General features: G+C 39.9%; 1 protein-coding gene across 1 annotated transcript in view; it reads left to right on the top strand.

Annotated features, from left to right (window-relative positions):
- Positions 1-26618, top strand: part of LOC100352221 (histone-arginine methyltransferase CARM1) — a 364053-nt gene extending 337435 nt beyond the window's left edge. The window contains exons 13-14 of the mRNA XM_070051461.2: positions 22495-22584; positions 26003-26618. Coding sequence (XP_069907562.2) covers positions 22495-22584; positions 26003-26012 — 100 coding nt within the window. The 3' untranslated portion in view covers positions 26013-26618. The remainder of the gene's footprint in view (positions 1-22494; positions 22585-26002) is intronic.
- The last annotated feature ends 811 nt before the right edge of the window (positions 26619-27429 follow it).

Genomic DNA, 27429 nt, shown 5'->3' with positions numbered 1-27429 from the left:
CTCAACAGATGCATAACAATCATGCATATACTATAATGTTTTTTAAAATCCTGGGTTCATTGCTTTGCTTTCATGCTTTTATTATTGTCATTGCAAGAGTTCTGCACATAGTGGGCACAGTGACAGATATTTCCAGATGAGATGTCCAGCAATAGAGATGTTATGCCACAGGGTATGTCTATGTTATCCATTGCCAAATACGACCTTTTTCAAAGGTTGCACCTTTCACACAGCCAAAGAAAATCTTGCTCATTTCACATCTTTCCCTATGCTGAATGTTATCAGTCGATACAATTTCTGAGAACCTGACAGACCCAAAATTAATTTCTAAAGCATCTTGCTTCAGTTTGCATTTCTTTAATTATTAATAAGATTAAATAACTTTCATGTGAGCATTGGCTATTAATGCCTTCCTCTCTACTTATTAAAATATTTTACTTCTTTACTCATTAAAATATGATTCTAATTGTTGATCCTTTATCTTCCTACAAATTATACTCATTGATATTCATTGTGCTTCTGAATTCAAGGTACAAAGCTCTGTTCCTAAGCTGTCGGTTGTCCAAATATTTGGAAGGCTCTGCTGAATGCCCTACCATTCTCCCTGTTGGTAGACTACATCCTGAATTCCTCCCTCCTATAAGAATGATTTTTAGGGCCGGCTCCGTGGTTCACTAGGCTAATCCTCCGCCTGCGGCACAGGCCCTCTGGGTTCTAGCCCCAGTTGGGGCGCCAGTTCTGTCCTGGTTGTTCCTCTTCCAGTCCAGCTCTCTGCTGTGGCCCGGGAAGGCAGTGGAGGATTTCCAAAGTCCTTGGGCCCTGAACCTGCATGGGAAACCAGGAAGAAGCACCTGGCTCCTGGCTTCGGATCGGCACATCGCGCTGGCCATCGCAGCCATTTGTGGGGTGAACCAACGGAAGGAAGACCTTTCTCTCTGTCTCTCTCTCTCACTGTCTAACTCTGCCTGTCAAAAAAAAAAAATGATTTTTAGATAGTTTGAAATTATAAGTTCTCCCCCTCTGAAATAACCTGATTATCACTGTCTCCCTTTAAAATATTCATATAGGTGGAAGACATTTAATCTAGGGATTGAAACACCAGCATCCCATTTTGGAGTACCTGGGTTGGATATGAGCCTCCAGCTTTCTTTTTTTTAAAACATGATTTTTTTTACCTATTAATCTTTTATTTACATACATTTCATATAAACAAATTAAAGAACATAGTGATTCTTCCTACCCTACCCACACTCCTACCTTTCTTCTTCCTCCCTCTCCTATTCCCATTCTTATTTTTTACAAAGACCTATTTTTTTTCAACTTTTATTTAATAAATATAAATTTCCAAAGTACAACTTTTGGATTATAGCAGCTTTTCCCCCCCATAACCTCCCTCCAACCCGCAACCATCCCATCTCCTACTCCCTCTCCCACTTTTTTTTAAAGATTTATTTATCTTCAAGTCAGAGTTACACAGAGAGAGGAGAGGCGGGGGGGGGGGTGTCTTCCATCTGCTGGTTCACTCCATAATTGGCCACAATGGCTGGAGCTATGCCGATCCAAAGCCAGGAGCCAGGAGCTTCCTCTGGGTTTCCTATGCAGGTGCAGGATCCAAAGCACTTGAGCCATCTTCTGCTTTCCTAGGCCATAGCAGAGAGCTGGATTGGAAGTGGAGCAGCCAGGACTTGAACCGGCACCCATATGGGATGCCAGCTCTACAGGCGGTGGCTTTACCCACTATGCCACAGTGCCAGCCCCACAAAGATCTATTTTCAATTAATTTTATTCACATAAGATTTACCCTACAATATGAGTATGAAAAAAAAAAAAAAAACCTGTTCCTCAATAGTCAAGATAAGGGCTGTCATCTCATCTCAAAGTGTCAATTTCACTTCTATAGATTACCTTTTAGGTACTCTATTAGTTACCACAGATCAGGTATTTGTCTTTTGGAGACTGGCTTATTTCACTCAGTATAATGGTTTCCAGTTACATCCATCTTGTTGCAAATGACAGGATTTCTTGCTTGCTTGCTTCCTTTTTTATTTTTAACCACTGTGTAATATTCCATGGTGTACATATCCCATCATTTCTTTATCCAGTCTTCATTTGATGGACATCTGAGTTGATCCCATATCTTAGCTACTGGACTCGAGCTGCAGTAAACATGGGGGCACAGATAACTGCAGACAGTAGAAGTGAGCAGTGATGGTTCAGGTGGTTAAGTTCCTGCCCAACTGGGAGACCTAGACTGAGAGTTCCTGGCTTCCAGCTTTGGCCCCAGCTCTGGGCACTGTGGACAGCTGGGAATTGAACCAACAGACGGCAGCTCTCTCTCTCCTTCTGTTCATCTCTCTGTCTTTGTCTCTCTCACTCCTCTCAAGTAAATAAAATTTTTGAAAAAAGAAAATACAATGAAAAAAATTAAACAAACAAAAAACTGTTCCTCAACAGTTGAGACAAGGGCTGTTCAAAATCATTGCATCTTGAAGTTAATCTCACTTTTTTTTTTTTGAGAAACTTAATTATCTTTAAAGAAGCACCCAAGAATGATACATCCTTTGAGAGCATTACGCATAATTATAATAGAACTCTTTAAGGACAGAGGTCCTGCATGGAGAGTTAGTACATAGTGACTATTGTTATAATTTAACAATTAACACTCCTATGTATGACATCAGTGATCACCCAAGACTCTTGACATGAGCTGCCCAGGCTATGGAAGCCTTTTGAATCCACAGACTCATCAGTATTTGAACAAGGCCACAGAAAAGTGGAAGTTCTCTCCTCCCTTCAGAGAAAAGTACCTCCTTCTTTGAGGAACACATCTGTCCACTGGGATTTCGCCCACTGAGGTCCTTCATGCAGGACAAAAAAAAAAAAAAAGAAAATACATAATAAAAAGTCTGTCCTTCTGTCTTCTCCATTATATGGCCCTTGTTATTGTTTCTTGCGTATGCTCATTAAGGAGATACAGTTAGAAAACACTGTACTGGTAGGAATTCATTTATTTAATTCCCCCACTTTATACCTTCTGTATCTCTTTTCTGCATCTAAGCCTTTTTACTTAGCGATGCCTTTCAAAGATAACCTCACATCAGCAAGTTGAGACCTGTCTTCTCTCCCTTGAGTTGTTGGTATTTCTGCAGCAAGGTCTGCCTTCATGAACATTTTCGCTTCTTCCACAGAAGTAAATGCTTCATCATGGTTTTAAAATTTTGACAAAAATATTTGTTCACATTCTTATCTGTGCCATGCATCATTTATAGGATACAGATTCTTCATTGGTATATAAATTTTGCTATTCTTTTTCTACTTTTTTTCTCAATAATAAATCTGTCTTTGCGATTACTTTAATGTTCTTTTCTTTTCTTTTCTTTTCTTTTTTTTTTTTTTTTTTTTAGACAGGCAGAGTGGCCAATGAGAGAGAGAAAGAGACAGAGAGAAAGGTCTTCCTTTTGCCATTGGTCATTGGTTCACCCTCCAATGGCCGCCGCGGCCGGCGCATCACGCTAATCCGAAGCCAGGAGCCAGGTGCTTCTCCTGGTCTCCCATGGGGTGCAGGGCCCAAGCACTTGGGCCATCTTCCACTGCACTCCCTGGCCACAGCAGAGAGCTGGCCTGGAAGAGGGGAAACCGGGACAGAATCCGGCGCCCCGACCGGGACTAGAACCCGGTGTGCCGGCACCGCAAGGCAGAGGATTAACCTAGTGAGCTGCGGTGCTGCCACTTTAATGTTCTTGTTGCTCATCCTCAAATGTTAGGACTTCTCCCCACAGCTGTTTATATAATGGCATCCTGTGGCATAGCAAGATGTGCCCATCTTCATGCTATCTGGTGTTCTCAGCACAAACTCTCTCCTTCTATGCTGCCACGGAATCATGCTGCTTCCTGGGAGAATGACTTCTCCTGTATTTTCTGCTCCATTCCATTGTGCTCCACTTCCAGGAACATTTCTGTCCAAAGTCCCACTTACTTCAAGCCCTGCATGGTATGGTACTATATATCCACGTGTGTGTGTGTGTGTGTGTGTGTGTGTGTGTATACATGCACAACTTTTGCATTTCAAGAAAATGTCCCTAACCTTCAGGTAGCCTATTTTTGTGAGCAGTCTCTGAGATGTGCTGTGCCACTCTTTCAATCTCCTCTCACACATTTTTGCCACATGGCTTACAACCAATGTCAACTCCTTTTAAAGCCCTTCCACATATGTTGGAAACTGCAGATTGTATCTTTTCCTTGGTTTTGTAGAAAAGGAGGTCTGCAGTCTGCAGAATCTTTCTATTTCCTTGGATTTGGATGGCTTCCAGGAGAAGTGGAAAATGCTGACTTATGCCGTGTTCATCCTGGAAGTTACCACTTTCTTTCTAAATCATCATAAGCCATCTGTTTAATGACCAGTTCTAAAAAAAGAGTGAAGGAGCAATAGCCAACATCTGCCTGGAGTTTGGGATTTTACCTCTTCTGTGGTTTGCAAGAGAGTATTCTTCTATGTTCGAATGTTTTTATTTTTAAAGAATGTTGGTGTATATTTAGGTGAGCAGATTTAAATCATCTTGTTTTTCCACTATTTCTGACATGGCTTAGGTTTCATCCTTATTGATCATATTTCTCTACCCTTCTGCACTACTCCTGATTGGTAAGTAGGAGGCAAGCTGTGTTCCTCAGACACCTGCCTCGTGACCCCTGGGGCTTCTACAGCCCTGCACACCATTATTAGAGCACTGATGTTCTATTTGTCTATTCGACTGTGGGTGAGCTTCTCAGGAAGAGAAATGGAGTCTTATTCTATGGTGTGCCCCACCTCGTTTAATGTGAGCATATTTCAAAGTGTTTATGGAAAGTGGAATTAAAAGATAAGTTTAAATTGGTGTGGAAAAAATGAAATTCAGGCAAATGAGGTATCTTCAAAAAGTTTATGGAAAATGTGTATCCATTGTGAAATCCATTATGAATGGATTTCAAAACATTTTTTGCACCACCATAAATATATCCTTTTTTAAGATTTACTTATTTATTTGAAAGACAGAATTACAGAGAGGCAGAGGCAGAGAGAGAGAGAGATCTTCCATCCACTGGTTCACTCTCCAAATGGCTGCAAACAGCCAGAGCTGTGCCGATCCAAAGCCAGGAGCCAGGAGCTTCTTCCAGATCTCCCACGGGGGTGCAGGAGCCCAAGGACTTGAGCCATCTTCTACTGCTTTCCCAGGCCATAGCAGAGAACTGACTTGGAAGTGGAGCAGCTGGAACTTGAACTGGCGCCCATATGGGATGCAGGCACTGCAGGCAATGGCCTTACCCGCTACACCACAGTGCCAGCCCCTAAACTGATCTTTTCATTTTTCCATGAACTTTTGGAAGTATCCTCCCACATTGCAGACACACAGCAAATGTTGTAGAATGACTAACTGAAGGAAAGAGCTATGCACTGGCGATCCCTCTGTCGTTAGGAAATTAGTCTGGCAAGACTGAAACAGCTAAGACAGCCTTGGCAGGCAGTACTTTGCCAGAGAAAGAGAAAGGAGGAAAGAAATTCTTTATCTGATGATCAGTACCCTTCTGTAGTGAAGAGAGACCAGGTTTTGAGTCGCTGTCTTCCGTTTCTGTTCAGTCTCTTCTTTAAAAAGAACTGATTGAAAAAGAAAAAAATTAAAAAGAACTGATTGGTATTTAAGTGACTGTGGGCAAGTTAATGAGTCTCCCTAGCATCAGCTTCCTCACCTCATGGTCTCTGAAGCAGGATTTAGAATCATTAGCTCGGCAAGCTTTTGCAAAAATTAAAAGGGGAAGCCTCATGTACTGATGAACACACCCGTGTGCCCCCAGTAAACTTCAGTTCCGTTCCCTCTTTCCTTATTCTCTTTTGTGCTGTCAGATGCTTCAGGTTTTATTGCTTTGAAAGTCTTGTTTTCTCCGGTATTTTCTACAAGCTCCAGCATTGCTGCATGTTGGTATTTTCGTGCTATTTTTTCCATAAAGAGCTGTCCCTTTGAAATGCCTTGGTGAGGCTCTCCCGCCCTTATTGTTATGTATTCTTTGAAACTCTGAACTCTTGGGAGAACTCCCTCTGCAACCCACAGGTGTCACAATGACTGCCCTTTTCTCTCCCACCAGGACCATTTATGATTGCATTGTTAGCATTTTATTTTTGACAGCCTCCCATCATTCTGTGCTCTGCGATAAAATAGAACCTATCATTTTTAGGAACTTTATGAAGTTTGTATCCCAGAAGATCACAGAAGTGGTCTCCAAAGCTTCTTGATCATTTTCACCTTGCAGTAAGAATATTTGATGTGTGTCTCTGCCAAGCACACCAATATTTGTCTTATGATTAGGTACATGGACTACAGTAATAATCATAATAGCCTAGAACCACTAGTTTCTCCTCTGTTAACAGGCAGAGGGAGATTTATGTGCGTGTGTGTGTGTGTGTGTATGGAGAGAGAGAGATGTATAGATGTATGTATACATATATACACACACACCCACATGAAATTCCTGTTACGCATTTTATAAGATATACAAAAATAGAAATAAAAAGGATGAATTGAGAAAATAAATATAGGCTGATTGTTGGATCTAGCTCAGCCTCTTATAATGTGCCAAAATATTTTGAAACTTTTTTAAAATTTTGGATCCTGTGAAGGTTTGTTATGCTGAGATCTACCAGGGGATTTGGTTTAGAGAGATTATGATGAGTTCTGTGGTTTTCTAACGCTGGAAGATATGCTGATCAAAGAATTAAAGCTTTGGAAGCTTCAGGTGCTACTCTTAATGATCATCATTGAACTGCTTTACCTTGTACAGCACATAAAATAAAACCTCACAATGGCTAAGTGATCAGCTACATCAGAAAGAAAAATTATTGCACACAGTCAGGCACAATGATGTACTAGAATGTGCTATTGCGATTTTTAGTGACATTTCTGTGTTGTACAGTGTTATTCAGATTCTTCCAGTGCTAACCCATGTGCCCCCACATGGTTGGCATTAGCTCCCAATATTGCACATTATTTAAATAATTGGAGACTTATTGAACTATCCCATCTTTGCAAAACATGACAGAATAGGTCAACTTAGCAAACATCTTAACTTTTAGTGAGTAGTATCTATATTATTCATTAATGTTTCAGATTCATTAATGTTCAATTTTAAAACCACATAGGTTGTGGAAACTGATATGACGGCTCTAGGAAATGTATTCTCTCCCAGTCTGGAGTCCAGGAGTCTGAAATCAAGCAGGACCTGAAGTCAGCAGGACCATGTTCCTTCTGGAAGCTCAAAGGAAGGAGCTGCCCTGGGATCTCTCACCCTTTCCTGGCACCTGGCAATTCCTGGCATTCCTGTAGCTGCGTCATTCTACTCTCTGCCTCTGTCTTCAGATGACTTTGTTCCCTGTTTCCCTTTGCTGGTATCTTCTCCTCTTAAACCAGTACCACTCACTGAATATGGGGTCCACCCAAATCCAGGGTGACCTCATCTAAACTTGGTTAACATGAGCAAAACCCTATTTCCAAGCAATGTCATATTCACAGGTACCAGTAGTTAGGACATGAATATGTATTTTGGGAGGATACAATTCAACTAGAAAATTGGGTTTTCTTCCAAACCCAATGTATCATCCCACTTCTCTCTGGGAAAAAGTCAAAAACATTTGAAGAACGTTGGCATAAAGCCAATGCCTACTGAGGCTCCCATTGCTTCCTTTTTACCAATTATTCAGTCCTCCATGACTTGGGTCATTTTTTTCCCCAACATTTCTTTCACTTTTATTTCTCCACCCCATTCTTCCCTGATGGTCAGAACTTAGCCTGTCCCAGTGTTGCAACTTCATCTTTTGATTGCGTTCAATGACCACATTTTCCCAAGTCTCCAGTATCATCTTGGCTATTGCACAAACAATGTTTGCAAAGTGATGATTTGGTATCCAACCCTGGAACTAACGTACATCTCACTTAAATCACCGGCTAAGTCCTTCAGAGTTGGAAATGACTAAGCCTGGCAAAGACTAAGGTTTTCATTAAAATGAACATTGCCAAATAGCTGGTTCTAAAGATTTAATAGTTGTTTAGTGTTATGTAGACACAGTCTTGGAAGATTATCCATTACTGGTTGCTTTATGGGCATCACATAGCTTCTTAATTATGTTATTTTCCTATTGTTTTTGGTGAAGTCATATTCTCTTTGGTTAGGGGAATCACTGTCAAGTCAGTGAACCTAACTCTCCACTTCACCCCCTGATCACTCCCAAACTCACTGAAGAGCTTTGCCAATGGGTCTCTCCTTTTCACTGACCACACTGAGCCATGACACTACCACGTTTTTCCTTCTCCAGGGAAGACAGGACTTCAATGAGAGGCAAAGAGATGTATGTTCTGAAAAGTGCATTGAACATGACAATGGCATCATACCTAGAATTCTAAGAGGAGCCTTGCTGAAGCTACAGTATACTGATTGCTCCTCTCAACCACAACATCCAGTCTTCAGCTGTGGCAGGCCTGACTCATGCATGCCTCCATAAATGCACACACTTGCACACACTTCAGGATCCTCCATTTCTGCTTTAAGTTCTGGATTAACTACTTTGGACGTTGTTAAGAACATGATTTTTTTTTAAACTTTTATTTAATGAATATAAATTTCCAAAGTACAGCTTATGGATTATAATGGCTTCCCCCCCCATAACGTCCCTCCCACCCGCAACCCTCCCCTTTCTCACTCCCTCTCCCCTTCCATTCACATCAAGATTCATTTTCGTTTCTCTTTATATACAGAAGATCAGTTTAGCATACATTAAGTAAAGATTTCAACAGTTTGCTCCCACACAGAAACATAAAGTGAAAAATACTGTTTGAGTACTAGTTATAGCATTAAATCTCAATGTACAGCACACTAAGGACAAAGATCCTACATGAGGAGTAATTGTGCAGTGACTCCTGTTGTTGACTTAACAAATTGACACTCTTGTTTATGGCATCAATAATCACCCTAGGCTCTTGTCATGAGCTGCCAAGGCTATGGAAGTCCCCTGAGTTCACTGACTCATAATTTTTAGACAAGGCCATGGTCAAAGAGGAAGTTCTTTCCTCCCTTCAGAGAAAGGTACCTCCTTCTTTGATGACCTGTTCTTTCCACTGGGATCTCACTCACGGAGATCTTTCATTTAGTGTTTTTTTTTTTTTTCCAGAGTGTCTTGGCTTTCCATGCCTGAAATACTCTCATGGGCTTTTCAGCCACATCCGCATGCCTTAAGGGCTGATTATGAGGCCAGAGTGCTATTTAGGACACCTGCCATTCTATGGGTCTGCTGTGTTTCTCACTTCCCATGTTGGATCACTCTCTCCCTTTTTGCTTCTATCAGCTAGTATTTGCAGACACTATTCTTGTTTATGTGATCCCTTTGGTTCTTAGTCCTATCATTATGATCAATTGTGAACAGAAATTGATCACTGGGACTAGTGAGATGGCATTGGTACATGCCACCTTGATGGGATTGATTTGGAATCCCCTGGTATGTTTCTAACTCTACCGTTTGAGGTAAGTCAGCTTGAGCATGTCCCGAATTGCACATCTCTTCCCTCTCTTATTCCCACTCTTATATTTAACAGTGATCACTTTTCAGTAATTTTCAGCAGTTAAGAATAATTGTGTATTGATTACAGTATTCAACCAAAAGTATTAAGTAGAACAAACAAAAAAAATACTAAGAGGAATAACATATCAAGTTGCTCATCAACAGTCAGGGTGAGGGCTGATCAAGTCACCGTTTCTCATAGTGTTCATTTCACTTTAACAGGTTTCCTTTTTGGTGCTCAGTTAGTTGTCACCTATCAAGGAGAACAAGTGGTATTTGTCCCTTTGGGATTGGCTTATTTCACTCAGCATAATGTTTTCCAAATTCCTAACAGGGATCACTTTTCAGTTAAAATTTAAACACCTAAGAATAATTGTGTGTTAATTACAGAGTTCAACCAATGGTACTAGAACAAAAAAAAAATACTAAAATGGACAAAGTATTACATTGTACATCAACTGTCAGGACAAGAGCTGATCAAGTCAGTGTTTCTCATAGTGTCCATTTCATTTCAACAAGTTTCCTCTTTGGTGCTCAGTTAGTTGTCGCCGATCAGGGAGAACATATGATATTTGTCCCTTTGGGACTGGCTTAATTCACTCAGCATGATGTTTTCCAAGTTCCTCCATCTTGTTGCAAATGACCGGGTTTCATTGTTTTTGACTGCTGTATAGTATTCTATAGAGTACATGTCCCATAATTTCTTTATCCAGTCTACTGTTGATGGGCATTTGGGTTGGTTCCAGGTCTTAGCTATTGTGAACTGAGCTGCAATAAACATTAATGTGCAGACAGCTTGTTTGTTTGCCAATTTAATTTCCTTTGGGTAAATTCCAAGGAGTGGGATGGCTGGGTTGAATGGTAGGGTTATATTCAGGTTTCTGAGGAATCTCCAAACTGACTTCCATAGTGGCTTAACCAATTTGCATTCCCCCCAACAGTGGGTTAGTGTCCCTTTTTCCCCACATCCTCTCCAGCATCTATTGTTGGTAGATTTCTGAATGTGAGCCATTCTAACTGGGGTGAGGTGAAACCTCATTGTGGTTTTGATTTGCATTTCCCTGATTGCTAGTGATCTTGAACATTTTTTCATGTGTCTGTTGGCCATTTGGATTTCCTCTTTTGAAAATGGCCGGCGCCACAGCTCACTAGGCTAATCCTCTGCCTTGCGGCGCCAGCACACTGGGTTCTAGTCCCGGTCAGGGCGCCGGATTCTGTCCCGGTTGCCCCTCTTCCAGGCCAGCTCTCTGCTGTGGCCTGGGAGTGCAGTGGAGGATGGCCCAAGTTCTTGGGCCCTGCACCCCATGGGAGACCAGGATAAGTACCTGGCTCCTGCCATCAGATCAGCACGGTGCACCGGCTGCAGCGCGCCGGCCGCGGCGGCCATTGGAGGGTGAACCAAGGGCAAAAGGAAGACCTTTCTCTGTCTCTCTCTCTCACTGTCCACTCTGCCTGTCAAAAAAAAAAAAAAAAAAAAACATTTTCATTTGGCCAGAAATGTATACAGATCTCTTCTTGACTTATTTATGAGGCTAATTTGTTAGCCTGTCTATGATTCCAGCAAGGTTTAAGCCTTGCCTAAGGTGCTTATTATCGCCATGTCTGGTTCCCTGCAAATCTGCCTTCAAGAATGTCCTACACTTGAAATACCAGATATAGGTATCATAAAAGAAAATTTTTTTTTAAAGTTCTGAGCCAATTAGATCAGTTGAAACAGGATCAGATATAATCCTATCTGACTTTGTAATTTATGACTGATTATGTTTTCCTCTTATTTTGTCCCATAGTATCTAGCATTATGTTTAAGCCTACCCAGGCCACCATTGACAATGACGGGGTGAGAGCAAGGATATGTAGAACTTTATGTCACCCACCTTTGAAATTGAAAAAAGAAACCTGGCAATCAAGGAAACTCAAATAAAAATAACCCACTGTTTAAAATATTTTAAAAAACCAACCATTTAAATGTTACAGATTGGAAAGGACATAAAAAAATTAACACCTTCATACCACCTAAGGAAATAATTTAGTATACTTTCCAGCAGATGTGTTAGCCACATTTACATACTTTAGCTTGGTGTGTCTAACTCTGCAAGGAAATAATTGTAGGTGGCCATAAATACATATTTCAAGAATTTTCCTTACAATATTTCCATTAAAAGTTGTTTTTTATTATTGTAAGTAACAATGTGATACCATGAAAATAGGAATATTCAGCAATGGGGAATTATCAAATAAGTAGAGCTATATTTGTTCAGTGCCACAGAAAATGGCATTTTCAAGAACTCTCCTACAGGACAAACCCTAGCTTATGTTAAATAAAAGCATGAAGTGACACTTAAGCATCATTTTGCTAAGCACTTACATCTATAACAATACAAAGATAAACATAGAAGGGAAATTTATTCTATAAGGTTAGCAGAAAGGATCCTTGTCTAGTAGCTTTATGAATTATTTAATTTATGTTTTCCCTACTTTTCAGTTTTTCTTTTAAGACTTTTTTTTATTTGAAAGGCAGAAAGACAGAGGGAGAGGGAGAAATGGAGAGAGAGATCTTATACCAGCTGATTTACTACCCAAAGGACCACAACAGACAGGACTGGGCCAGGCTGAAGTCAGGAGCATGGAATGTCATCTAGGTCTCCCATGTGGGTAGCAGGGACCAAGTTACTTGAGCCATCTTCCATTGCTTTGCTAAAAACATTATTAGGAAGTTGTATCATAAGTGAAGCATACAGGACTTGAATCAGCACTCCAATATGGGATGATGGCATTGCAACTGGCATCTTTACCCACTGTGCCATACGCCAGCCACCCCTCCCCCTGGTTTTTCTACCGAGAATATATATGACTCTCATAGGGGCCAGAGTCGTGGCTCACTTGGTTAATCCTCTGCCTGTGGCACTGGCATCCCATATGGGCACCGGGTTCTAGTCCCCATTGCTCTTCTTCCAGTCCAGCTCTCTGCTGTGGCCCGGGAGGGCAGTGGAGGATGGCCCAAGTGCTTGGGCCCTGCACCCGCATGGGAGACCAGGAGGAAGCACCTGGCTCCTGGCTTCGGATCAGCCATTTAGGTGATGAACCAACGGAAGGAAGACCTTTCTCTCTGTCTCTCTCTCTTACTGTCTAACTCTATCTGTCAAAAAATAAAAATTAGAAGACTCTCATAGTCATAAGAAATATAAACAATAAGAATAATTAATGTAAATGCCGCAAATATAGCCCCTTTTGATGTGTCATTGAGGATGGTTTTTATTTTAATTTGAAAATTAATACAATTCTAAGAACTGTATCCCATTACTCCCTCTTTTTCCCTTTTTTTTAGTTTTTGAGAAAACATCTTTTAAATTTATGCTGTAGTAAAAAGTTTAATACATCTCCAAATAAGTTTAAACAGTTAAAAAGCAAAAAGATCCTAGTTTAGTGGGAACATAGACAGTGGCTACAAACAGTAACTGAAAGAAAAAATTATGATTTCACTCATATACAGTAAATTTTGAAATAATCACAGATCAATGAAACTACAGTAGTATAACATTCTCAACCATTGGTTTGATAAAGATATAAAAAAAGTTTTGCAAAACTACATTTGTATCAATACTAATACATGCAGGTCTTTCTATTATTTTCTTTAAAAAAAAAAAAACTTTTTTTGGCCGGCACCGCAGCTCACTAGGCTAATCCTCCACCTGCGGCACAGGCACCCCGGGTTCTAGTCCTGGTTGGGGCGCTGGTTCTGTCCCAGTTGCTCCTCTTCCAGTCCAGCTCTCTGCTGTGGCCCGGGAGGGCAGTGGAGGATGGGCCAAGTGCTTGGGCCCTGCACCCACGTGGGAGACCAGGAGGAAGCACCTAGCTCCTGGCAGCGCGCCCAGCCATAGTGGCCATTTGGGAAGTGAACCAATGGAAGGAAGACCTGTCTCTCTGTCTCTCTCTCTCTCTCACTGTCTAACTCTGCCTGTCAAAAAAAAAAAAAAAAAAAAAAAAAAAAAAAAAAAAACCACAAAACTTTTTTTTAATATAAGCTCCATCATATAAAGCAGAATATGCAGTATTTGTCTTTCTATATCTGGCTAATTTCATTCGACCTGATGTCATTTGGCACAAATAACTGAATGAATCCATTTTGCACAAATGATAGAATTCTATTCTTTTTTAATAGCTGAATAATATTCCATTGTGTGTATATGCCACATTTTCTTTATCCATTCATCGGATGATGGACACCTAGTTCAATTCCAAATTTTGCCTGTTGTGAACAGTGCTGCTGTGAACATGCAATGTGGGTATCTCTCGATACAGTATGTTCATGTCTTTTGGGCGTATACTCAGTAGTGGGATTGCTGCATCATTTGGCAACTCTATTTTTAGTTTTTAAAGAACTCTCCATACTGTTTCCCGCAGTGGCTGCACTAATTTACATTTGCACCAACAATATCTGAATATTCCCCTTTCCCACATTCCTGCCAGCATTTGTTATTCTGTGTCTTCTAGATTTTAGCCATTGTGGTTTTGATTTACATTTTCTGACAACTAGTTATGCTGAGCATTTTTTTCATATTTTTATTTGTCATGTGTATTTCTTCTTTTGAGAGCTTTCTACTGAAGCCCTTTGTCCATTTCTTAGCTGGGTTGGTTATGTTTTATTGCTGCTGTTGAGTTTTTTAAAGTTGCAGATGTATTTGGGGTATTATTCTCTTTCTGATAGCTTGCAAATATTTTTTCCCATTCTGTTGGGTGTCTCTCACTCTATTGCTCACTTCCTTTGCTATGTCCCATTTGTTTACTTTTGCTTTTGTTGCCTATGCTTGGGGTGGCTTGTCCAAGAAGTTGGCCCCTCCACCAATGTCTTGGAGTGTTTCTTCTACGTTTTCTTCCAGCAACCTCATAGTCTCAGGTCTTAAATTTAGATCTTTGGTCCATTTTGAGTTGATTTTTGTTTGTGGTAGGAGGTATAGATCTAATTTTTTTTCTTCTACATATATAAATCCAGTTTTCCAGCAGCATTTGTTGAAGAGATTGATTATTTTAACTTTTATTTAATGAATATAAATTTCCAAAGTACAGCTTATGGATTACAATGGCCCCCCACCCCCATAACTTCCCTCCCACCCGCAACCCTCCCCTTTCCCGCTCCCTCTCTCTTTCCATTCACATCAAGATTCATTTTCAATTCTCTTTATATACAGAAGATCAATTTAGCATATATTAAGTAAAGCTTTCAACAGTTTGCACAAAGTGAAAAATACTGTTTGAGTACTAGTTACAGCATTAAATCACAATGTACAGCACATTAAGGACAGAGATCCTACATGAGGAGTAGGTACACAGTGACTCCTGTTGTTGACTTAACAAATTGACACTCTTGTTTATGGCATCAGTAATCACCCTAGGCTCTTGTCATGAGTTGCCAAGGCTATGGAAGCCTTTTGAGTTCACCAACTCTGATCTTATTTAGACAAGGTCGTAGTCAGAGTGGAAGTTCAGAGGTACCTTCAGAGAAAGGTATCTCCTTCTTTGATGACCTGTTCTTTCACTGGGATCTCACTCGTAGAGATCTTTCATTTAGGTTTTGGTTTTTTTTTTTGTTTTTTTGCCACAGTGTCTTGGCTTTCCATGAAGAGATTGTTTTTATTCCACTCTACAGTCTGAGCACTTTTGTCAAACACCAGTTGGCTGTATGAACATGGATTAATTTCTGGGTGCTCTATTCTGTTGATTTATGTTTCAGTTTATATGCCAGTACCATATTGCTTTAGTTACTACAGCTTTATAATATGCTTTGAAGTCAGTATTGTGATGCCTCTAACTTGAATTTTCTTGTTCAGGGTCGCTTTGGCTCTTCTGGTTCTTTTGTGTTTTTAAATGAAGGTTAGGGTTATTTTTTCTAATTCTGTAAAGAATGTTGGTATTCTGAAAGGGATTGCATTGAATCTGTAGATTGTTTTAGATTGTACAGACATTTTAATGATATGGATTCTTCTAATTCATGAGCAAGAAATATCTTTCCTTTTTTTTTTTTGATGATTTCATTCAACGATGATTGATAATTTTCATTGTAGAGATCTTTCACTTCCTTGGTTAAATTTATTCCTAAATATTTTATTTGAGATATTTTGAATGGGGTTCCTTTATGATTTCTCTTTCAGTGAGTTCATAATTAGCATATAAAAAGCTGCTGTCTTTTATATCTTTATTGTGTAACCTGCAGCTTTACTAAATTGGTTTATTGGTTCTGACAACTTTTTGGTGAAGTCTTTGGGTTTTCCATGTACAACATCATGTCATCTGCAAGCACGGATCATTTGACTTCCTTTTTTCCAATTTTGATGCACTTTATTTATTTTCCTCCCTAATTGCTCTTGTTAAAACTTCCTGTGCTATATTGGTAAAGACTGGAAAAAGTAGACATCCTTGTTAGGTTCCAGATCTGAGAAAAAATGTTTCAGCTTTTCCTCAATCAGTATGATATTGGCCATTAATTTGGGGATATATAGCTTTTATAATTTTGAGGAATGTTTGTTCTGTACCTAATTTGTGGCAGATCTTTTTCATGAAGGGATGTTGGATCTTATCAAGTGCTTTCCCTGTATCTATTGAGGTGACCATATTTTTTGGCCTTCATTCTATTATTATTATTTATGGTGTCTGTTGACTTGCAAATGTTCAACCACCCTTGCATTTCTGGGATCTCACTTGATTGTTATGTATGATCTTTTTGATGTGATTTTGGATTCAGTTTGCTAGTATTTTGTTGAGAATCTTTGCATCTATGTTCATTAAGGAAATAGGTCTGTAGTTTTCATTTTGTGTTGTCTTTGGTTTGGATATCAAAGTGATGCTAGCCTCATAAAAAGAGTTTGGCAGAGTTCCAGTCTGCTCAACAGCTTGGAGTAATTTAAAAAGTCTTGGAGTTACTTCTTCTTTGAATGTTTTGTAGAATTCCATGGTAAATCCATCAGATCCTACACTTCTCACTTATGGAAGACTTTTGATAATTGCTTTAATCTCATTGCTAATTATGAGTGTGTTTAGACTGTCTGTATCTTCTTGATTTAACCTTGGTAGGTTATATGTATCTAGGAATTTATTCATGTCTTTGATATTTTCAGTTTTATTAGCATATAGTTCTTCATAATAGTTTCTTATAATCCTTTGTATTTCAGTGGTATTGGTTATAATGTCTCCTTTTTCATCTCTAATTTAATTTATTTGAGTTTTTTCTCTTTTTTTCTTTGTTAGCCTGGCTAGAAGTTTATCTATTTTATTTCTCAAAAAACAACTTTTTTGTTTTGTTGACCTTTTGTAATGTTTTTTAGTTTAAATTTCATTTATTTCTGTGCTAATCCTTATTATTTCTTACCTACTACTGATTTGGAGTTTGATTTGTTCTTGGTTTTCTAAGTCTTCAAAGTGCATCATTAGATCTTTAATTTGAGACATTTCCCTTTTAGAATGTAAGCACTTTATTTCAACAAAGTTTTTATTTCCTTTGTAGTTTCTTCAGTGATCCACTGGCCATTCAGCAGCATGTTGTTTAATTTCCCAGTATTTATAAGTGTTCTGTTGTTCTTATTGATTTCTAGTTTTACTTCTTTATGGCCTGAGAAGAGCCAAGGTATGATTTCAGTATTTTTAAATTTCCCGGACTTGATTTGTGGCCTAATATGTAGTCTGTCCTAGAAAATATTCCATGTGCTGATGAGAAGAATGTGTACTCTGTAGCTGTTGGGTGAAATGCCCTGTAAAAGTCTTTTAGGTCCGTTTACTCAATAGTGTGCTTCACTCCAATGTGTGTTTTTTTCTTTCTGGATGATCTGTCCATTGATGAGAGTTGGGTGTTGAAGTCACCCACTATTATTGTATTGGAGTCTCTCTCTCCCTTTGGGTCTAATGTATTTGCTGTATCTATCTGGGTGGTCTTATTTTGGGTGCATATGTATTTACAATTGTTATGTCTTTTTTATGAAACTTTTATCATAATATGTCTTTCTATCTCTTTTTACAGTCTTTGATTTAAAGTCTGTGTTATCCTCTGGCCTCAGAATCAGCCCTTAAGGCACGTGGATCTGGTGGATCTGGCTGAAAAGCCCATGAGAGTATTTCAGGCATGGAAAGCCAAGACACTCTGGCAAAAAAAAAAAGACCTAAATGAAAGATCTCCGTGAATGAGATCCCAGTGGAAAGAACAGGTCATCAAAGAAGGAGGTACCTTTCTCTGAAGGGAGGAGAGAACTTCCACTTTGACTACGACCTTGTCTAAATAAGATCAGAGTTGGTGAACTCAAAAGGCTTCCATAGCCTTGGCAACTCATGACAAGAGCCTAGGGTGATTACTGATGCCATAAACAAGAGTGTCAATTTGTTAAGTCAACAACAGGAGTCACTGTGTACCTACTCCTCATGTAGGATCTCTGTCCTTAATGTGCTGTACATTGTGATTTAATGCTGTAACTAGTACTCAAACAGTATTTTTCACTTTGTGCAAACTGTTGAAAGCTTTACTTAATATATGCTAAATTGATCTTCTGTATGTAAAGAGAATTGAAAATGAATCTTGATGTGAATGGAAAGAGAGAGGGAGTGGGAAAGGGGAGGGTTGCGGGTGGGAGGGAAGTTATGGGGGTGGGGGGCCATTGTAATCCATAAGCTGTACTTTGGAAATTAATTCATTGAATAAAAGTTAAAAAAACTTTTAAAGTGATCATATATCAATAGGATTAAGTTTTAAAGTAATCATATAGGTGGGATTGATTGTTAAAGTGATCATTTCAATAGGATGAAATGTTCACTGCTAATAATAAATAGGATTAAAGAGGAATGAGTGCTCCAACATGGGAAGGAGTCCATACAGCAGACTCATAGAGTGACGATTGCTGTAAGTAATGCTCAGTGACCTCAGAGTCAGCCTTAAATGCATTATGGTCTGGCTGAAAAAAGGCCCATGAGAGCAGTTCAGATGTGGAAAGCCAGGATACTCATGCAAAAAGTGTCCCTACATGGAGTACCTTCCTGGAAGAGACCTCAGTGGAAATAAGTGGTTATCAAGGAAGGATGTGCTTTTCTCTGAAGGGAGGAGAGAACTTCCACTCTGCTTATGGCCTTGTCTGAATACTGATGGAATTTGTGGACTCAAAAGGCTTCCATAGCCTAGCCAGCTCATGTCAAGAGCCTCGGGTGATCACTGATATCAAACATAAGAGTGTTAATTGTTAAATTAACAACAGGAGTCACTGTGTACTAACTTCCATGCGGGACCTGTGTCCTCAAAGAGCTATAGTTGTAACATTAATGGTAAAACTTTCCCAAACATTTACTTTGTTCTAGTGTGTTATATTCTTATGTGTGATTAGTTCTAGTTATGTCTATGTGTCAAACTCCGTTGCCTGTATTCTTAGGTATTTCTTTAAAGTTTATTAAATGCCTCAAACATGAAAAAAAATAAAGTCTGTGTTATCTGATATCAGGATAGCTATGCCTGCTCGCTTTTGATTTCCATTTGTCTGGTGTATTCTTTCCCACCCTTTACTCTCAGTCTGTGTGTATCTTTGTGAAGTGAGTTTCTTGTGAGCAGAATATAGTAGGGTCTAGGTTTTTTATCCATTCAGCCAACCTAAGTTTTTTGGCTGGAAAATTTAATCAAGATTAATATTGATAGATAAGAACAATGACTTATCATTTTGTTGATTGGATAAAGATTCTCCCTGTTCTGTTAGTGAATTTGGTTGTGTCAAATATTTTCATAATGTTTATTTCTAATACATGATGCCCTTCATAACTTCTTGTGAGGCTGGTCTGTTGGTGGTGAATTCTCCTTTTTTGCTTATCTGAAAAATACCTTATTCCTCCTTCACTTTTAAAGGATAGCTTCACTGGATTTAATATCCTTGGCTGTACTTTTTTAAGACCTTGAATATATCATCCCACTCTCTCTGGCCTGTAGGGTTTCCACTGAGAAGTCCAATGTTAATCTAACTGCTTTTTGTTTATATTTAAATTGTCATTTTTACTGTTTTTAGGATTCTCTCTTTGTGCTTAACTTTTGACAATTTGATGACTACAGGCCTTGGAGTAGACCTTTTTAGGTTGAGTCTGCTTGGGATTCTTTGAGCTTCTTGTATCTTGATGTCCATGTCTCTTTCAAGAACTGGGAAATTTTCAACTGTTATTCTATTTAACAGGTTCTCAACACATTTTTTTCCTGTTCTTCTCCTTCAGGAATATCTATAATACAAATATGTTGTTGTTTAATGGTATCCTATATTTTGCATAGATTCTGTTCATTCTTTTTAATTCTTTTCTTTTTGCTTTTGTCTGATCAGATTATTTTAAAAGTCTTGTCCTCGGGGTCAGAAATCCTTTCCTCCACTTGATCTATTCTGCTGTTAAAGCTTGCAGTCATATTTTTTTTTCACTGCTTAAAGATTTCATCCCCAAAATTTCTATTTGGTTCTTCTTAATGAGTTCTATCTCTTTAGTAATATTTTCATTCATGTTACTCATTGATTTCCTCATTTCTTTAATCTGTCTATTTATATTCTCTTGCATCTCACTGAGTTTCCTTATAATCATTATTTTGAATTCTGCTTCTGTCATTTCATAGATTCCCAGCAGTTCAGAATCTAATTCTGGAGGATTATTGTGTTACTTTGGAGGTGTCGTGCTACCTTGCCTATTTATGTCTCCTGTGTCCCTGCATTGACATCTGCATGACTGGTGTAATTGTCCCTTCTTCTTTATGGGGTAGTTTTTTTTTTTAATCGGGAAAGAGTTTATGATTCAGCTGGAATGCATGCTATCACTGTGCTTATTGCTTTGGCTTCAGTTCTAGGTGAGCCCAGGAGTGTAGTCTCTGATTTATTTTGAGTAAATCAGTGTCAGTTGTGAATATAAGTGACACCGTGTTCTAGTCTGCTGCAGTTCACAGGGATAGAAGTGTGGCTCTGGAATGAATATGGGTTTCTTAGTGTTTGTATATTTGGTCCACAGAGAGTTTGGTGTCAGTTTCCCTGGTGATTGTAATAGCCAGGACCTTTATCTTGGTGCTGAGGGTGACACAGATGGCTGAACCCACATCCTACCTGCAAGCCTGAGTGCTCCTGGGGCTTAAGGCACCAGGACAGTGTGATGCTGATAGACCCTTCCTCAGGTCCTGCTAGGAGAGTCCAGCTGGTGCTGTGGTGTAGGACACCAAGATCCCTAGTGCTGGGACTAGAGTGTGAACCCAACTCTCTTCCAGTCCTAGAAGGTGACTCCAAGATGTACAGGAGACTTTATTCTGAGGGTGTGAGTGCAGAGAGGTGGAATGCAAGTAGGTTCTTCTCAAGGTCCACTGAGTAGATTTTAGTGGCATTGAGAAATTTAGAGCTAATTGTTACAGTCCTTGTGTTGCACATTATAGTGGTGTCATTACCCAGTATGCCCAGGGTGAGAGCAGATTTTTTTTTATGGGCTGCTTCTGGCGTTAGCCTCCAGAAGCTAAGGTGAATCCCCTTGGCTCACATAGAGTATGTGAGTGTAGCCCTGGGGCTGGTGCCCCCAAATTCCACAGTTGCAGGATACACGGGATATGACCGTTGCCCAACACATTGTCCTGAGTCTCATTCTGAGTCTGGTAGGAGTGGAACGGAGGGATGCTGCGTGACTTTGGGCAGCCAAGTGTGGTGCTCTGCAGGGATGAGGGAGAGAAGGGAGCACTGTGGCTTCCCTGGTTGAACCTCAGCAGTTTCTCAGACCCTAGGCTGTGGGGAGCAAACCGGACTAGACTGAGTTACTGGAATTAAGACTTATTCTATGCATCTGCTCTCCCACAATATGGCGATGGGAGAGAAGTAAACAGCTTCCGCACAGCTGCCTCCAGTTCAACTAATAAACTGTAGGACTTGCTCCTGACTGGAGGAGAGCAGCGTACTCGGCGTGTGGGCAGCCGAGTTAGGATTGGCGGAGGAGGACTATAAAGGAGGAGAGAGACGGCATGCACCAGGAACATCTAAGGGGAACGCCTGTGCAGACCCCGAGAAAGCCGGCCAGCGGTGTGCCGCTCCCCTGCGGAAGTGGGGAATGTGGCCAGGGGGAACTGCCCTTCCACGGAGGTGGAAGGGATAGTGGCCAACCCGGGAAGAACCAGCAGCAAACCCGGGGAGGGCCGAGCAGACGAAAGAACAGCGCAGGGTCCTGTGTCGTTCCTCCACGAAGAGGGGGAGCGACACTAGGCAGAAATAAAATCAGTGACTGTGGAATTCCCTCTCAGCTAAAATTGAGTTTCCGGGTGCATAACAATTTCTTGCTTTGTGGTAAGATGGCAGCTCCCAGCCAGTCCCTGGCTGCACCTCTTGGCTGGCTGCAGCAGTGTGTCTGTCTTCTCTCCTCTTGTCCCACAGAGTTTTCATTGCTTTCTTAGTTCTTCCCCAAAGATTTCCATCAGATCCCTAGAAAAATGGTCCTCCCTTTGTTCTTTCGTATCACAGAGCAGCTGAAATTAGTGTGGCTGTACCCTTTCCAGCCATCTTGGATACGTCCATTTCTTATTCTTGTCAGCCAGTTCTTTCCACTGTAACTGCATCGGCCTTCATCTGGGGCCTCTTAAAATCAATCACGTGTTACCCATTTTATGTCAGTCTGAGAATTTAGCTGAGCTAATCCTTCCATTATGAAGAGCATTTTGGTGCTCCAATGAAGACCCATAATGCAACTCTGTTACTGAGATAAGAAACAATAGCTGTTGGGCTCCTATAACAAATACTCAAGTTTCCAGTTACCTCTGGCAGTGTTATTAACATCCACATAAACACACACAGACATGTATCATTTGCAAAGCTGGGGCTCTCAAGACCCTCATGAAGAAGTGCATGCAAAAACTGCCGCAAACCAATGTGAATAACTAACTGGTCTTGTGAGCTGATGTGTTCTTCTTTGTGATACAGGCAGAGCTATGACATTCAGATTGTGGCCTTGGTGAACCAAACAGGCTTCAGGTCTGGGAATGTCCTGGATTTAAAGAACCCATTCTTTAGGTAAGAAATGCCCCCTGTCCTTCTCATACACATGTATATGAAATCTCTATTGCCTAATGACAAGGTAAAGAAGTTTGGAATAATTCCATCTTTCCCGAGAGGAGAAGCGTCTCCTAGTTCTCCTCTTCTCTACGGAGGCATGGTTTCTGATGTAGAGTTGAGTGTTTTACAGTCCACTGATAGAATTCTGTGCAATGGCCCAAGTGCTTGGGCCCTGCACCCGCATGGGAGACCCAGGAGAAGCACCTGGCTCCTTGCTTCAGATCAGCGGGGTGCGCCGCGCTGCAGCGTGCTGGCGGTGGCGGCCATTGGAGGGTGAACCAACGGCAAAAGGAAGACCTTTCTCTCTGTCTCTCTCTCTCACTGTCCACTCTGCCTGTCAAAAAAAAGAATTCTGTGCATAACAGTCTAACATTGAAGCAAAGAACATTGGAGAGTCCTAGCACTACAGGAGCTATAATGACCTGTGAGACTTCAGGCAGAGTGGGTTCAAGTTCTGGCAGGGCTATAATGAGTTATGTAGCCACAGAAAGAGTGGGTTCTGGTTCTAGGGGAGCTACAATTAATTATGTGACTTTAGGCAGAATGGGTTTGAGTTGACAGCAGATCTACTGAGCTGTGACATCAGACAGAGCGGGTTCTACTTCAGGTTGAGATATGAACAGTTTTGGGACCTCGGGCAGTGTGTTCTAGTTCTAGAAGAGCTATAATGAGCTGCAGGACCTCAGGTAGAGTAGGTTCTAGTTCTGGGGGAGCTGTAATGAGCTATGTGGCCTGAGGCATAAGCACTTTCTCTCTGGCATTCTGTTTTCTAATCTGTAAAATGTGGCATTTAAAGATAATTTCATTTGATTTTCATTTACTAAGAAGTGACTATGTGTAGTTGTTATTCCAGTACACCTAAAACATGAGTTCATTTAAGTTACAGTTTGGAGACTGGTCTGATGTGTGGCTGATGTAAGTCAGGACATGCCTCTCTTTAGAAACTAAAGATTTTTTTGTCTGATATAAAGAATTTTCTACAGAGAGATGACCACAGCCAATATTTCTGGAAAACCTCTCTCTCTTTACATCTATTCAGTGTGAGCCATTTAAAACTCCACACAAGAAATCAACCATGTAGATAAAACTGCTGGTCACTGCCACTCTTGGTTTGCTTCTTAAAAAGAGAATTTTCCCTGATATCATGTTTCCCAAAGCTTTTACTCAAAGTGTTTCTATTGAAAAGTTTGAAGAGAAGAAGAAACTCAGAAAACCACAAGCAGGAATTATCTGGCAGAGGTGGGAAATGAGATTTCGACTGCAGCAGTAGAGGAAAACAAGCAGGCAGAGCTACAGTGGTAGCTGTGTTGTCTGCAAGGTGTCACACAAGGTGGGAGACTTTGAAACTCCCTGGTATCATGACTACAGAAAGTCTCATGATTTGATGTCTCCCAACAGACATCAGAAAAATAATGAATAATATGAATTCAGACAGGGGTAAGTTTTCTGCTGTAAAGCTACAATAATCATAGTTATGCAAAACTGAGGAAATGATAGACATGTAGATGGATTGGATGGAAATGAGGTCAGAAACAGACCCTAACAAGCTTGATCAGTTGATTTTCAGCAGATGCACAGAACATTCAGTGGAGAGGTAAAGTCTTTGAAAAGTGGTGGAATTCTTGGATATGGACATATAATATTAAAAACATGGACTTCCAGTAACATCTCACACAGTCTACCAAAATTAATGCAAAAGAAATCATAGATTTGAAAAATAAAACCTAAAAACATAAAAATTCTACGATAAGATCTTTGTGGCCTTTGTGACTGAGATTTCTTTGATATGATCCCAAAAACTCAACAAAAATAAATAAAAAGATAAGTTGTACTTCATCAAAATTAACAATCTGTCATTTGTGAAAGACCTGGTATGAGAATAAGAAGACAAATTACAACCTGGGTAAAGATTAGTTAGAAATTACAGATCTGAAAAAAGCATTTATGTCCAGAATACAAAAAGGACTTGTGATAAAATACTCTCAAATAAGCCCAATAATAAGGGAATACAATGATTTAAAAAGAAAAAGAGAGCAACATGTTTGAACAAATGCTTCATCAAAGAAGACTCAATAGCAGATAAGCATGGGAAGAAATATTCAGCATTATTAGTCATTAAGGAAATGTAAATCAAAACCACAAAAAACAAGGGGTCAACATTATGGTGTAGCAGGTTAAGTTGCTGCCTGCAACCTAAACACCTCATATTATATCATAGCGTCAGTTCAAGACCTGTCTGCTCCACTTCCAGTGTAGCTACCTGCCAATGCACTTGGAAAACCAGCAGAAGATGCTTGGGCCCCTGCCACCCACATGGGAGACCTACATGGAGTTTCAGGCTCCTGGCAATTGTGGCTTTGGGGGAGTAAACCAGAAGATGGAAGATTTCTTTCTCTGTCTCTCCCTCTTTTTCTGTCACTCTGTCTTTCAAATAAATAAAACATTTTTTAAAAACACAGTGACATATCACCACATCTCTGTTAGAATAGCCAAAATTTAAAAGTCTGATAATACTAAGTGCTGATACAGATGTGGAGCTACTGGAACTCACACTCATTATTGTTGGGAACACAAAATGTTACAGATATGCAGGAAAGCAGTCTGACAGTTTCTTATATAGTGATTCATTTACCGCATGACCAGACAATCTCTAGGTATGAACATAAGTGAAATGAAAACTATGTCCACACTAACATCTCTATTGGAATATTTATTGCGTCTTTATTTGTAGTCATCAAAAAACAAAAACAACTTAAAGGTGTCTTAAGTGGAGAGGAAATAAACATTGTAGTCTGTCCATAGAGTGGAATAGTATTCAGCAATAAAAAGGAATGAAGTACTGCTTGCTACAGTATGCATGATCTCAAATACATGATACTCAGTGAAGAAGCCAGACACAAAGGCTGCATCCTCAACAATTGCATTTACATGACAGTTTGGAAAAAGGAAAAGTGCATCCAAGAAGAGGCCTTAAATGTCCATAAGGAACTGGCATGGGCAGCTGTGTAATCAGCACCTTCCAGAAGAGCTCAATAAGGGCAGGAGCCCTAGGCAAAATGTCGCTTCATTAAATAGCAAAAAAATAAGTCAGTGCTTAGCCTGTACTAAAAATTTATAGGAAAGAAAAAGTTCTTTCAGCGAACAAAAATCTGGATTATCGTCTCATATCTGAATTTAGCCTATGCATAATCAAGCTTACTAAATATAGTGGGTAAATATAGATTTAGGGCTACCCATAAAAACTCCAGGGAAAGGCATGGGAGTGGAAATAGAAAGGCAAGGATAGGGCATGAAAGGCAAACATACTTGCTTATAGCTGTGGATCTGTTTGCAACTCAATAATTTCAATGTCACAGAATAACTTTCTCTGTTTTAGGTTTGCTTAGAAGACAGTTGCAAGCAAGTAATAAGTAAAACGAAGGACTGACAAGTTCATCAACATCCAAGTTCGTATTTCACATTCTATGCATTCTAAATTTTACAAGGATGCTTCATTTTATGCAATTCATTTCCTAACTCAAAAATTTACATCCTAAATTAACAAACACATTTTTGATGCTTCTTGGACTGGATCTTCATAGCTTCTTACATGTGCCTGAAGAACAATTTTTTTAAAAATTGGTTTATCTTTACTGTTATCTTAACAAAGCCAACAGCACTGCTTTAATTTTTGAAGTATTTTCAAGAAATTTAAGAAAACTCTACCTCATATTTTTATATATGTGCATTTGTATGACTGATACGATAGCATGTTAGGAGTGATCCTCTATTTACAATTTTAATCTACTATTGCAAATATTTTCAGCTAATCAACAACGAGTTCTAAAGTTCACTTGTGTGTTCAGAACACTTGCCTTATTCATGTAATGAAGTAATATGATGTCAGGAATGTTCTTTATTGACAGCAGTTGATGAGTCTGTGTGTTGTTAAGGAAATAGAAGGAGCCTTTGTCAGTTCTCTTAGGTTTACAATAAAAATGTGCAGTGTGAAATACCATTGCAGTGTCTCCTTTACTTGAAGATATTTGTATGTGTCACATGTCAAATGGTGATGAAGAATGATCTTTCCAAGAACATGTTTTCCCTTGGTCCAAGCAACCCTTATAAAAATGGATGTCACATCAATACAGCAGCCTAATGAAGCCCACCAGGCAACTGCTTACTCTGTAGGGAGAAGCAGGATAAACAGCAACCGCATAGTCTCATCTGTCAGCTGTTCACCCAGAGCCTTCAGCTCTCCACTCGGGTGCTTCTGCTCATTCTGACCACTCAGTTTGAAATGATCTCCCTGTCTGTCCACATGAACGATCTTACAGCACTGCAGGGCTGGCATCAGATGCCCCCTTACCAACTTGCCTTACTGATCACCTTCTCTACTCTCTGAAAGTAGCCCCTCCCACCTTTGACATACCCACTGGTCCCTTCCCTTCCCTAGGCCTTTCTTGGCCATATTTTACCACTTTATCCTATACACACACACACACACACACACACACATGCGGCCAGACCTTTCTCTACTGTTTGAGCTCTTTATGGGTTGGATCCATATCATTCATTTTTAAATTTTCCACAATGCTTAATGGTATGTCTAATGCATCTCAAGTGCCCAGTAAGTGTACATTGATTAAGTAAACAAATTGGTGCTGAAAAGTAACTAGAATTATGGAATCAAGCCTAATAATGTGTGAATTGCCTTCTAAGCAGGGTGGGCAGCAATTGTAAATCCTAGATCGCAGAAATGCAATATGGCTTCCACTACCACCTCTACCCATAGCTCAAAGCAGACAGTCGTACCTGATCCCA

This window comes from Oryctolagus cuniculus, chromosome 1 (genome assembly GCF_051225735.1).
Source record: "Oryctolagus cuniculus isolate XC-2025 breed Fujian yellow rabbit chromosome 1, ASM5122573v1, whole genome shotgun sequence".
Lineage (NCBI taxonomy): Eukaryota > Metazoa > Chordata > Mammalia > Lagomorpha > Leporidae > Oryctolagus > Oryctolagus cuniculus.
The sequence above is the reverse complement of the archived record's forward strand: the minus strand, read 5'-3'. Positions and strand labels throughout refer to the sequence as shown.